Source organism: Macrosteles quadrilineatus, unplaced genomic scaffold (genome assembly GCF_028750875.1).
Source record: "Macrosteles quadrilineatus isolate MER2022 unplaced genomic scaffold, UCM_ALF_1.0 Scaffold_4__1_contigs__length_99947679, whole genome shotgun sequence".
In the NCBI taxonomy this organism is placed as follows: Eukaryota; Metazoa; Arthropoda; class Insecta; order Hemiptera; family Cicadellidae; genus Macrosteles; species Macrosteles quadrilineatus.
This window is the reverse complement of record NW_026542597.1, coordinates 60,036,774-60,051,808: the sequence shown is the minus strand read 5'-3', so window position 1 is coordinate 60,051,808 and position 15,035 is coordinate 60,036,774. Positions and strand designations below refer to the sequence as shown.

At 35.6% G+C, this 15,035-nt stretch overlaps 1 protein-coding gene across 1 annotated transcript; it reads right to left on the bottom strand.

The window, feature by feature from the left end:
* Positions 1-126: 126 nt before the first annotated feature.
* On the bottom strand, positions 127-14,812 carry LOC128992965 (zinc finger protein 62 homolog). The gene is made up of 8 exons (XM_054416712.1): positions 14,690-14,812; positions 11,587-11,772; positions 11,059-11,143; positions 7,001-7,255; positions 6,688-6,880; positions 5,908-6,105; positions 1,509-1,682; positions 127-471 (listed from the first exon to the last, which is right to left on the bottom strand). The coding sequence occupies exons 1-8, from the start codon at positions 14,810-14,812 to the stop codon at positions 225-227; spliced, it is 1,461 nt and encodes a 486-aa protein (XP_054272687.1). The 3' UTR covers positions 127-224.
* Positions 14,813-15,035: the final 223 nt, after the last annotated feature.

Here is a 15,035-nt window from a genome sequence, read left to right as displayed (position 1 = left end):
GTTTTGCCACATTCTTCTGTAGAAGCCCCAATTCAAATGAATAACTTTTCTATAAAGGTGAGTTCCAGGGTTGCCACCTTAGGTCAGGAAAAAATCAGGACATTGCCCCCCTCCCTTCCGGATTAACATAGGCTTAAATACGGGCATAAGGAACCAAAATCGGGACTGTCCCGGCAGAATTGGGACGGGTGGCAACCCTGGTGGGTTCTTCAACAAATTATAACCTAAAATAACAACGATAATGACAATTCTGTAATCTCACACAAGTTGACCATTACCGTGAGGATGCCCTTGAAGCGGAACAGCTTGCCGCAGTATTCACAAGAGTAAGGCATTGCCCCTGTGTGTATCCTATTGTGCTCCCTGAGTGCGCCACGCTCACGGAACTGTTTGCCACACACATCACATTGGTGAGGTTTGATGCCCGAGTGTACAGTCTCGTGCTTGGCTAGAAGTCGAGCCGTCTTGAACCTGCACGAGGTAAAACTTATATTTGAAAAGATACATCTATATACAGTACACTAAACGGAATCACAATACTAGTAACATGAATACCTTTCCTTCCAGTAAGCCTAAACTGAGATTAAAACTATTCATCAAATTTACAATTTTTTTAAAACAATTTTTAACTCGTGAAGCGTCTAAATATTAGTTTAGTTTTATACACTAGGATAAATATTCTAAGGTAAAGATGACAAGGATTCATATTGGATGAATAAAATGATATCTTTGTTACTGACTAATTGCAGCTGCTTCTTTATTCAGGATTATTTATCAAAAGCCATGGTACATGGTAGGATGGGTGACTTGTTTTGGGTACCTGTACAACAGACTAGGACTTGTTGTTTCTTTAGACAGACTCATTTGTTAAAAGCCCAATGATATAGGACAGCTGGGTCTGGTTTCGAACCATCAAAGTGGTACTACCACTACCTCAGGAACGAACCAGCCACCTTAGTAGTACGAGAAATAAAAGTAGGCCTACTGCCTACAACTACTTCAGCAATATCCCTATTATTTATTAAACAACAGTTGGCATGCAAGACTATAAAAAGTGCCAATCACCTCTAACAGAGCTGAAAATTATAGCCAAAAAGCAATAATCTCACTAAACTGAACTGTGCAAAATGACACAAGAAAGACAAGTGACTCATGTTTGTACTTGCCCTGCAAAAACAATCTCATATTCTGTGGTGTTATTAATTAACCATATGTTTAATGTTTAAAAGATCAGATGAACTGTTTATTTATTATTATTGTTTACCTTTTGTTTTGAGACGAGTTATTGAAATTACTAGATAAAATACTGTTCCTAAAATGTTGATTTTGATTAAATAAATAGTTTCTTCACATATTCCATGGGGTTGGATGTCCTGAGCTTGGACTCCACTTTATCCTCAGTTTATGACTTGTATGCCAACAAATTACTGTCATATCCCTGAGCATATCTTGACAACATCTTACAGAATATTGCCTACCAGGCCAACAATTCCAATCACAGTACTTACCCTTTCCCGCAGTTAGGAGCTTGGCAGCAATAAGGCTTTGCATCGGTGTGAGTCAGAATGTGATAGTCCAGACTGCCTTTTGCGACGAATCTCTTGCCACAAATGTCACAGACAAAGTTGCGCTCCCCTGTGTGCATCTTGATATGAATCTCAAGTGTGTGCTTGGTGGCAAACCTGGAAACATGAGGTAAAAATGCTTTACACATTCAAGTATCAGTAAAAGAGCAACTTAAAAGGACTTGGTAAAATATAAATTAACTGTTCATTGTGTGTTATACTTGTCCAAGTAGGCTAACTCTTTATTTATGCACGTTACCATTTTGAAAATCACTTTCTTTAGGCTGTGACTTAAAAGATAATATTGTTGCTCAACAGTGGAATGTTATTTCATTGAATCGAGATTTTTTTAGTACCTGTACAGTCCCTAACCCTGATTCCAGCAACTTCGTCAACATTCTTCTACTCCCTCTTGAGGTTTGTTTTGTTTATTTTGCAATGTATTTTCTTGGAGCTAACATACATTTGAATGGAGCTATCCACAACTAACAAACAACTAACGATTTACACTCATTTAGTTCCATTTAGAGAATTTTCCTACAGAGAAGAAACTTTTATAGATAAAACATACTCCTTACTCCCTTAGTAGATTTCTCAGTCTTATAGAACAAAGACTATTTTATTTGTTAGTTCTGTCCGGTGCACTGTAGAGGTCATGCTTTGTTAACAATTTGTTTCTTGTAATTTTAGTCATTTAAAACCACGTTTAACCAAATGATCATAAACAATAACCTGTCCTCTAGTTATGTATACAATTACAGTCCAACCTCAGTATAACGAATCTGAAGGGACCGAACTGAATATTCGTTATATCAAGGATTTTGTTAAAACGAGGTTCGTTATATAGAGGTTAGGTTTGCAGGAATTTCGCTAAGTCGAGGTTCAGAACCAGCGTCGGTCAATATAGTTCGGGATTTGACCTCATTAAAATACAATTAAAGTAGCATAGGCTACAATACTTTACAGTACAGTGTTTACATTGTACAGTAGAACCTAAATTATCCGGCATGGCATAATAAAGGGGAGGGATCTTGAATATTGCGCAATCATGACAATGGCATTGACCTTGGTACAGGTTAAAAACTGTAAGTTTAAAATCACAGCTTGTCCTAACCCTCTTAAAACCTAGCCAAACACTGTATTGCGTAGTCATAAACCATGTAAAGAATAAAACAAAACAGTAGAAAGTTTTGTAAGCTACTGCTCGTGATAGGCCGGTAGGCTACTTACAGTACAGTACCGTACTGATTTATCACAACAGAGGAATGTCAATAATAATCAAATTCAAATAGTTTATTGCCATTAAGTATACATGTCATACAATAGGCCAGGTCAATGGAGATAATATACAATTCAAAGTACAATGTACAGAGTCAAGTGTAAATAGATGAACATGCTATACTAATAAACTAATAATACTGGGTTTTTGTACAAAAGTATTTGAGATGTATTGATAATGATGATAATAATACTGTTTATAGTTAAGCAAACAAGTTGGGTAAGTGCCTATAACAAAATAATTAAGGCTAAAATTGGCAGTGAGATACAGCTTAAAACTAAATAACAATAAATTTTTAAATAAAGTTGACAGAAATAACATTATTATGAAAGACTATTATATCACAGTTCATGAAACCATTATTGCATACTTTAGAAACAATACCCTACTTAACAATTAGAATTTTACAGAAAATCATCATGTTTGAAAGATAAAAATTCCTCGATAGAGTAGATAACCTTTCTGTTCAAAAAATCGGTCAATACATTTTTCAGTGACTTAATAGGCAAGTTGCGTACATTTTCAGGGAGGGCATTGAAAAGTTTAAGTTGTAAATATTTATAGCTGCGCTGTGTTGAGGCCAGTCTTAATGATGGTAACTCTAAATTATTCCTTAGTCTGGTGTAATGATTGTGAGTTAATGAGCGAGATGAGAATTGTTCAATATTTGTTTTTACAAAAATGATATTCTGCAAAATGTACACACTTGGTAAAGTGAGAATTTTGTATTCAGGAAAAAAGGTCTTACAACTAACTCTACTTTTTATGCCAGCTAGGATACGGATTGCTTTTTTCTGTTTTTTAAAAACGTTAACTGCCCCGCTACTACTGCCCCACAAAATTACCCCATAAACTAAGTGACAATGAAAGAATGCATAATAAACATTAATTAACATACTTAAACTAACATGATTTTTCAACCTCCTGAGCAGAAACAAAGAGTTACTTAACCTTGCAACAACCATTTCAGTATGACTACGCCAAGATAACTTACAGTCTAATATGATTCCTAGCAGTTTAGCATTTGATACTTCAGATACAAGATTTGTCTGTGAAAAAATAATTGAAACAGTTTTGTCATTGTTTACTGAAAATTTATTGGCCTTAAACCTTTACTTAAACCTTATTTGCCTTAATCATTAACTATAGCATTGGTGTTGCTAGTTGAAACAAATCGTATTGAAAACAATAAATTATTAGATAAGTCATTATAAAAGTATAAAATCATAGCCAACTTAAGGATAATAAAAACAGTCGTAAAAGGAATGTTAAGATAACGATGTTGCTATTCTCTCTCTTTGGTTTTGTTTTTATATTCTTTCTCAGTTTTCTCTTTATCCAAAAATTGTACAATTCACCATAGTTATCCCATATCGCCCAATCACAGCTTAATAAACATTACGTCGTCATCAGTCCTCAGTAAATGAAATCAGTTCAGTTCTCAGTTGCAACATAGCGCGCGCAGCGATAGCAGACAAAGATGTAAAACGGAGCAGACGAATGTTAGCGCAAGCGATGACGTGACCTTTCCATTTCATTTGATAAAGAAACAGATTTTCCCAAAACAATTATTGGGTGGGGGATTTGTTATATCGAGGGAAAGACGTAGACAATTCGTTATGCAGAGGTTAAATTCGCAATGTAGAGGTTCTGACAATGACAAATTCGTTATATTGAGGTGTCTTATTTTAGTCAAAATCACAAAAAATTCGTTAAATCAAGGTCGTTGTTATGGTTTGTTCGTTATGTAGAGGTAAAATATACATTGTGTCTTATGGAGGGTTCTAGGGGATTAAAAAAAATTCGTTATATCAAGGAATTCGTTATATCGAGGTTCGTTATATCAAGGTTAGACTGTAGTTTTAAAGCACAAATCAAGAAATTAACCCTAAAGTAATAGAAAAAGATTTCGTCAACACTAGCGCCCAGTGGCACCGTACATGAACTAGACACGGAAAAGGTGCTTCAAATTTTACAATGGTATGAAAAGTCTACTTGTGTTCGTTAGTCTATGCTATTACCGTAGGCGGCACAGAAAACCCTAAACACACAATTGATTTAATATTTAATTTTGGTCTCCCCAGAGGCCAACAACACTTAGTATTCATTTTCGTTTTTGTATACCGTATATATATATATATATCTATAAGTATAAAAGAGGATGTTTGTATATATATTTGTTTGTTTGGGGGTGATAAACTCGGACACCGCTGAACCGATTGCCACGAAACTTGGTACATACGTGTAGAATGTCATGGAATAGGTTTATACACCATCAATTTCGTGATCCGTCCAATAGGCTCCGCCCCAGTGGCTCTGGAGTTTCCCATGTTAACCTTATGAGAAATGGAATTAATGAATCTTAACAGCTGTTTCAATTAAACAAGTTGGTTCTGTTCTATGATGTTCAATAGCATTAAAGTTATAAGGATTACCAACAGGGTGCAGCACTATTATTTCTTTTACATTTATGACAACAGCTAATTTGCAACCAAAAAGGTGAGTGAGCGTAGCGAACGAGCTAACCTGAAGGCAAGTGAGCGTAGCGAACGAGCTAACCTGAAGGCAAGTGAGCGCAGCGAACGAGCTCCAACCTAAAGGTGAGTGAGCGTAGCGAACGAACTTCAACCAGGACGTGATTGAGCCATGCGAACGAGATCATCTTGAAAATTAAGAAGTTAAACGGGGCAAAGCCCGCGGGTTTCAGCTAGTATATATCTAAATATAATGATATCTTGAGTTATTTTGGTCCAAACGAGATCAAATTTTTCATGGACATGTAGGGCAGCATAAACTTGAACCAGTGAACCAGCAAGATGGGGTAATGGAAACAAGGTGTTATGGGTGTTTTAAGTTTCCAAAAATTGTTTTTTTTTCTATTTTTTACTCTTAAAACGTGTAAATGTTAAAGTCTCAATATTCAGCCATTTTGCATGTAGAAATAAGCTTATTTATTTGTTTAACTTTGCACTTTTAAACTAATAACTTAAAAATCTAGTAGAAATTATTGTTATATATTATAATGTTCTAAAATTAATACTGATTTATACACAAGATACTCACTCTTTGGGGCAGTACGAGCATTGAAACTTCTCCCTAACCTGCTCCGGCAGATGACACTTGCTGTGTATGTAGAGAGAACTGAACTGCTTGAATGTCTTGTCACAATGTGGACAAGCGTGAGGTCTCTCATCACTGTGTACAGCTGCATGCGCCTGTAGCACTGTCTTCTGTGAGAAGCTCTTGTTACAAACATCACACCTAGAACATAAAATTGCTGTGTATTTTTTTTTATCAATTAGTTGAGATGAGGCTATGTGCATATTTTAACTCAAATATGAGACAAGGATGATTGTATAATGTTGTGAGATGATCTGTACTGTTTGAATGTCTTGTCACAATGAGGACAAACATGAGCTCTCTTATCACTGTGTGTTCTTTGTGTGAATTTAAGGATTCACGGAAAAATATTTGTGTTCACATTTTGCATCAAATTTTAGATCAACCCAACACTTGGAAAAATTTACATGAGATAATTTTAAACCAAACATGAATCCATGCATTAAAACGGTACACTCTCCAATCTCCATGTTGTCCAACTAAGACATCTACCATTTATCCAAACTGCAACTAAGCAAGGTCTACAGATTTGAAGACTGCAGCTACGTGATGTAAGACTACATTTTCACACTGGCTAAAAAGTCAGACACTATGACTGTAATACCAAGTTAGGAGTTTGAAGCTCAAACGGCTTACGAAAAATCTGTCTCTTCGTTTATTACATGTCTGGCCACACATAAGCCGGACAAATTTTAAAGAAAATAAAGTATGCATCAAACTTACGCGAATTTCTTTGGTTCGCTATGCGTCTTGACGTGTCTAGCAAAGCTGCGGTAGCGGGTGTAGCTCTTTGGGCAAGTTACACAGGCAAACACAGGAGCTTGATTGTGAACCTCTGCGTGATGTCTGCGCAACTCTGACAATGTGTTGAGCTCAGCCAAACACGTAATACACTTCCAAATATATCCATCCAGCCCTGTGAAAAAACAACAAAAAGTCACTGGTTGTTCCAATACCATTTTGAAGTTTTATGTAAACACGCTAAAAACCTGCCTATCTTGTTTAGAGAAAACTTTTTTACTTTAAATAACGTCACCTTTTCCACTGGTCCTGGTCTCGTCCTCCGCCTCTGAAAGATAATCTGGATCATCAGCCCCATCATCTTCCTCTCCTAAATGGTCCAAGGTCGAGATCCTTTTACATTTCCTCTCCTTCTTCTCAACAGCTGATTGCCCAGATTGATCGATCTCCTCTATGGTTTGTTCCGATATTAAAGGTTTAGTCTGCTCATCATTTTGCTCTTCCAATTCAGAGTGCTTTATAGGGGTACGAAGTTTTCTTTTGGATGTTGCTGGAAGAAAAGTTTTATATGATTGATAAGCAACTTAATGTTAGCAGTAAATTAGAATTATGTTAATGCAGGGTGAAAATGATAAAAATCATAAAATGTACAATAATTAGGCTGATGAAAATATTTATTAATTGAGACAAACTTCATCATCAGGACCTGTGGTCCATTATTAAATTTTTACCACTAAATTTGATTTATATAATATTCTGTACAAGATATGGTTTTATAATAGTTATTTGTGTAACTATAGTTCGGCCGCTTAGAAAGCGACCTCTTCTAGCATTGGTTAGCATTAGGGCGCAGGTCGTTTTCTAAGCGGCCGAACTATAGTGTGGAAAGTGGCACTTTGCTACATACGAGAGAAATGTTTACACACGAGCTGCGAGTGAGTGTAAAAAGTTGTTTGAGTGCAGCTGAGGCACTTTGCACTCGTGCTACACATTATATTTTTCCTACAGTTACTATAAAGCATAGAAATAATTAGTCTTTCAAACAGTTACAATACGTTTTAGGTTAGGTTAAATCCTTAGCAAACTGGGAAACAACTGCACCAGCTGTATTTTTAAATGTTGCCAACCTATTTCCATGCGTACATGGTTTACGTCCATAATAAAAGCACGCTGTTTTGTGTTGTTTGGTTGGAATAATGGTGTGCAAAAAAAAAGAATACTACGGCAAAAAAAAAGTGCGGCAAAAGTAAGAAAATGGAACTATTAGCAGATTTCTGTATATAATCAATTCAAGGAAGCCCACTTTGTCAGGTGACTGTAGGAAAAATATAGGCTATTGTTAAATTAAACCTTAGATAGAAGTATACGAACAATATACACCAAGACAAAGTTATGCAACTAGGCAGTATAATTAGAATGGAAAAACCTATAATTTATTTATCAAATTATCATCAATTTGAAATCAATATACTTAACTTAATCAAACAAGATACTATCAGCATAACGTTTGTGTGCAAAATTCTTAGTAAATATAAATTATATTATATTATCTATATAAATAAAATTAGAGTTTTGTCTGTACATTGCTCAGAATCATAAATTTTTGGGTTATTTTTACGTTTTATACATTAAAGAAGCCGAAACAAGTCTCATCTAAATTTTTGTCTGTCTGTCTGTTGTTCTGTCTGTCTGTAACACTCAAGATGGCATTTAACGCAATCTTCTCCATGAAAACGAAAGTACCTATCAAGATCCAAGTCATTTTAATGTATTCACTGGATTGGCGAGAGTGTCTTTAGCCATGAAAATATGGCCTTACTACTTTGTAAATAAAATTACGGACGTTCAAAAATGCAGTTTTGTGAGATTTTTGTCAAATTTCGTTAAATTTTTATCACATAATCATCTATGAAATAACGAACAGCTGTTCGGATCAAGATTATTTTTTCTAGCTGTCACTGATATGTTTACAAATGTTGTTTACAAATACTGCAACCATTTCCGATCACGTTTTGAAAGCAAATCCCAACCAAGTGAGGATAAAAAATGTTTTTCTTACATAAGGATTTAATTAATCACAAGTGCAATATTATAGTGTAACCGTAAATGAAATTAAATAGCTAGGCATTAACAAAGGTCAGGAACCAGAGATTCTTTGTGTATAAAATTGTTCTTGAGTTTTGATAACCAGAAAGAAGACCTTGAATCAGTGTTGTATTGGGCTGGAACACTTAATGATCGTCGCCAATAGCTTAGAAACATGGTTTCCACTCATTGACGGCATTTCAATGGCGGTTGTGTAACGTGTAAAGTAAAAAATCACAACTGCAGTGGGTGATTGTAACAGAGGTTTACGGATGATGGTAAACTCGCTTTTCCAATGTGTCACTTTCTGTTTCTACTCACCGTGTGATGCAATCGCTGGACCATACAGCCAATAGGCCCATAGCTCATCTCTTGGGTACGTATGCCTACCTATTTATTCATAACAACCTTTTCGACGACGATCCTTGATACCGGTACTTTTCCATAGAATACATGGCCTACCTACTTATGAAATAAAAAAAAACCCAAAAAAACCCAACATTGTGTGATTTTTGTCACATTCCCTTCTAATGTTAATAGATATACTAATCATTGTTTAGAGAATACGTAATCACACGTAATACGTATTAAATAACAAAAAAGTTTTTTGGATAAGGTTTTTTTTCCTAAACTGACACCGATAAGTTTAAACATACTAAAAAAAGTTAAGTTATAACTTCTTACGAGAAAATCCAAACACAGAGGATACGCGTCCGGTAACCAGACGTGGATTAGGCGTCCGGTAACCAGACGTGGATTAGGCGTCCGGTAGGGGGTCCCGGAACGCCATTACCACAATGATACGATGGTCAGCCATCAGTGTTCGTGGTATAGTGGATAGAGTGCTCGGCTGACATGCGAGAGGTCCCAGGTTCGAAACCCATCGGTATCTTTAATTTTTTGTCACAGATTTTGCTTTGAATGTAATTTCTTCTTAACTGTACATCTTTTGTTAGAATTTTCGGCATTTATAATTTTATGTTATGAAGAGAATTGAACCTTCATTTGATTTTTTTCACTATCAGCAAGTTTGGTTGGTTAGGTTAGGTTATGACAGTAACTGCCGGACGCCTAATCCACGTCCGGTTACCGGTCGCGTATCCTCTGCGAAATCCAAAATCGAGAGATCAATAACCTCGGGACTAGATTAATGCATTTACTTGGTAGGATGTACTATAGTTCTTAAATGTTAACGTTGGTTTTTGGTATTGGTTATTTTCCTTAGAACCGTTGGTAGCTGCAAGAATCATTTTTATATACCAACACATCACTGTAATGTAATTAGTTATCGTTGGTGTTGCACCTTAGAGGCATATTCAATTTAATTGATGTCTTAACTGTATAAGTTTTGCTTTTTCTGTATGGATTCCAAAATCTTAGCCTTTCCGGTATGCTAAGAAAATGATAACCCATTTGAGTAAAACATTTGCTGAGCAAACCATCATGAATTGTTTACGCTTTTACGTTGTTTATGTATCAATAGTTCGTGGCCTATTTTGGTAATTTTTATTCTAAATTACCAATCTAAATTGTCTATGTACTTCATTTCATATAGTAAGCCGTCATTTCGACAGCATTTCCGGTCATCTTTGGTCCAAGCAATTATAAATTGTTATGATAAAATTTGATTAGGCCTACATTAACAAAGATTTCAAATACTAATTTTATATGTTTGCTTAAACCGTGGCAAATTCCTTAGTTCAATTGTGTATTTTTTTTGTGTTTGTTGGTAACGCATTAATGTCCTCATTTCTCAGAGTTTCACGGAACGGACAAGAGCACCTTTGATAATGAACATGTCAACCGGAATAATGTGTTAAATGGTAAGGTTGAGGTAGTACTTTAAATACGTATAACCATTGTGGAATGTAGCTTTCAATTATAGGCCTACCTTAGGGCTACGTGGATCTATAAAGCATTTTTTAGTTTAATCATTGGATTTAACATATGAACCAACACGATCCGGGTGACATTTAATTGCGAAGCATTTATTTTGGCTTGAACTGTCAGATACTGTATTTGCGAAGGTTTATATATAATAGTTTTGCCAGCATTTCTGCAAATATGCAAACTAACTGCTGTTCTTAATATAAGAAGGTTTCTACTTACATGACATAAGAGTAGGAAATTCGCTAAAATCATATTAATGTTATTAATTATTATTATTTTTACTATTGTCTTGAAGTATGAGAACTCCGTCCCAGTACTTATGTACCAGCCGCCACTGAATGTCAAAAAGAACATGCAACAGATTGCATGAAAACTTACCTTTTTCTGGTGAAACCAGATCTGTGTAATCGTTGGTATTTTCTTTGACACAGATTGTACTACCATCGTAGTCATGATCAAAATTCTGGAATGAAAAATACAAAAATACTTATTTACTTGAATACTCAGCCCTTATCGATGAAGTTAGTTTAGTGGAAATATTGGGTGGGTCTTCATGGAATCATCACTACAGTATGGAAACTACTGTATAAGGCTGGTTTTGACACAAATGTGAAGTAAGATTGATGAGTGTAGAATAGGTTGCATGCTTTGTTACTGATCAAGACCAACTACAGTATTTCTTTAGTTACGAGTATAAGTTATGACCAAAAATTTATCATCAAAAGAACAATTTTTAGAATGACTAATATTGGACAATCAACATTTTTAAGTTAGGTATTTATTCAATATAATATACACAACTTGCCATTATACTGTACAGTATTAAAAGAAAATTGAAACACATTTTGTAATCAATCAAAGCTTAGAATCGTTACAAAAAATAATTTTAATGTCCTTTTTACTTACGTTTTCACAACTCATTTCTGTATATTCTATCACTTGCGGATCATTTATCTCCTCTTCTTTCTCTTTATACATTGTCATAAGTGATATTTGAGATTGTGAGCAGGTTTGGGAAAATTCAAAAAATAGATTAATTTTTGAACAGCACTCGGTGCAAACTGTTTTTGGAAGTACATCTTCAGGGTAAAGCTGAAAATAAAAATAAGATGAGAATCTATAGATTAACTTATGGTAATTGCTGTAAACCTACTGTTTTACTTATTTAGAGTCCATTATTATTCTAGTAAATATTATCATTGGATTTTAGTGAGTGTGTGGTTATTACAGTTCATCTTCAGCAGCATTCATACATTGAGAATAAATTACATCGAGCGATGTATGTATGTAGAGTATGCCTAATTACAGACATTTAGGCTTTACAACACACAGAAATATATAGGTACCGAGCGGTTTGGCCTTTATAAAATTGTGTGAATACTGGCGATTTTGAATTGCTCAATATTTATTTCTGTGTGTGTGTATAAGTTAGCAGTGTGTAGAATTCTGTAAGTAAACGTTCTACAATCATCGATCGATGGGATTTATTTAAGCGTCAACATAAATGAAAAATAACTAAGTTACCATACATTTTACACCTACACAAATACGCAAGGTGTAGATTTTTATGTTAAAAATTAACTTTAAAACAATTAACCTATCTTATTTCTGTTGAATGTTAAGTTAATCGTGTTTTAAGTAGCCTATTGCACCTAAGTTATTGGCGTGATATTCAGGAAAAACCGAGTCTCACTTAACTTAGACAGACTACTCAACTTTATTTCTGAATAAGTAGTATATAAAGGACTATACACACACATGACACATCAATTCTGGCATGTCACATCAGTACAGTAGACTCCCTCTTCTCCGGACTTCTCGGGAGCGAGGCCAGTCCGGATAACGGGTTTTCCGGTTAAACCGACGTCCCCAAAAACTTGTTAAAATAAGACTGTTTACTGTGATATTCAACTTAAATTTAGGACAGCATTGTATTTAGACACGTGATCACTGGTCTCAAATCTTTCCCACCAGAACAGTCGTTTCAGTATTGCCCACTTCCTGCCGATCAAGTCCGGTTAAACCAATGTCCGGTTAAAAGGTGTCCGGATAAGAGGGAGTCTACTGTAACTTATGTCACAGTAAAAAAAAATTCTTTAACGGATTTCTTTTTTGCAATCTACACTCATCCAGTGCAGCTCCAACACAGGACTATCAGTCGCTCTGATGGCATCCATCAGTCAATTTCAGATTTCTTCCCAGCGATATATTTTGGGATTGTTCGGACACCTGACAGACGTGTGATGCATGTGTTTGACATAGAAAAAATTTTATTGTTTTTTTTTAATTTTCATAATATTTTTTAACATTTTTTAAGTACCGGTAACATAGCCTAAATACTATTTGTAACAATCATCAAGATGGACGATGAAAAATTGATGGAATATTGTGTTTTACCAAAAGAGTTTTAGACTGTAACATCAATGTACTGTAAGTAAATAAAGTTGACCGAATCCAACTGACGGAAGTTGACTGAATCCAACAGTATCTGTTGTCAAAAACAACCAAATGAAAATAGGCTATCAATTATTTCATTCGATATATCGTTTGGTTGGTTAGGTTAACCAAACCTAACCAACCTAACGATAGCCTATATTGAATGAAATAGGCTAATCGATATATATTTTTATTTGGTTGTTTTTAACAACGGATACGGCAGTTTGCCCGTAAGCCTAGTAAGTTAAGTTAATTCCTTAACTTATAGGTCGGTAAACATCTTTAAGGTAGGCTAGGTATATTTTACCATAAACTAACCAACACAAGTAGACTTCTCATCCCATTGTAAATTTGGAAGCTCGTTTTTCATGTCTAGTTCATGTACGCCACACTGGGCGCTAGTGTCGACGAAATTTTGTTTCTATTATTTTAGGGTTCATTTCTTGATTTGTGCTTGGTCAACACGTAGAGTGCGGCCGTTCCCGATCGGGTACGGTGCTTGGCCCCCGTATGGTGCGTCCGTACCCCATCGGGAACGCTCGGCAATGCCTTTTGTATTTCTTCGTTTTTGCTCTAGCGTCGGCCGAAAGCGGACCTATACCACGTTAGCGTGTAGTATGTGACTTGCATTTTGTTGTGGTGTAGGTTGGTAGTAAATTTCCCCGTAAAATCCCCGTCTGGCAATCTCAAAAATCTACTTTTTGTCCCGTCTTTTTCCCTCCATTTGGCAATACAATTCCAATGAGACCGGCTACGTTCCAAGCAGTGCTGCTATCTGTAGGTGTTTAGTGAACTACGTCGACTCTCGTTGTAAAGCAGGACATCCCTGCACGTTATTTGCTATTTGTCAGACCAAAATTGGAAAGCCAATCACACGCGGCAATCGGGTTTGTTCGGTGCTGAGGGCTGCGCCGCACTGGGGATACGCCACTATTAAACATGCCGCAGCGAACGTGTTAAATAACTAGGGGACAATATATTGTTTACGATTAGATCGTACTATTTGGTTAAACGAGGTATTAAATGACTGTATTAACGGGAAACAAATTGTAAACAAAATACGACCTCTACATAAACCGTACAGAACTAACAATAAAATTGTCTTCAGCTGTTCCATTAGGCTGAGAAATCTACTAAGGGAGTAGCCTATGTTTTAAGTTATCTATGATTTTACTCAATAAATTATTTAGGGTTTGTCATTAACTTTCAGGGGGTTTTTCTTAGCAATTAATGGAATTGAACAAATTAGATTCAGTCAATGGACTAGGCCTAAACTTAGTATCCTTGGAGCCTAGGCCTAGGCTAGCTATGGACGTTATTATAATCTTTCTTCTATCTGAAGGCTGTACTGGCCAAGTAACTATAAACAGAATATAATCTGTACTTCTGGAACCTTCAGCTCAAGCAAATAGTCTAAAGGCACAATGGAAACAGCAACTAACTAAACGAACTGAACGAAACTGAACTAAATGAACTAGGCCTAAAAGTCTAATTTTGACTTTGTTTACAAATTTGAATGAGACAAGAGGTTACTTCGAGATTGGTAAAGACAGTGTCTATTAAAATGGCTCACCCAAATCTGTAAACACTGAATGATCTTGGTAGCTAGATTCAATTTTTCTCCCTCTTCTCCATAAATTTTTATATAATTTTGTATCTTCATCGCACATAACCGGCAGTATACTTCTTCCGACATTTTATAAATGAATTTAGAATAAAATTTTGCACTAGGATTATTTAATTATAAAGTTATTTGCCCCATTACCGCATTCCTTTCTAGTTGGATCTACTTTAATTATAACCGAGGAAGAGGAAGGGAAACTCGAAAATGAAACGAAACACTGAAACTGCAAAAAAGGTGAGCTTTTTTCGCTCTCAATTGATTGGCAAAGACAAGAGAATTAATATTTCCTACAGTC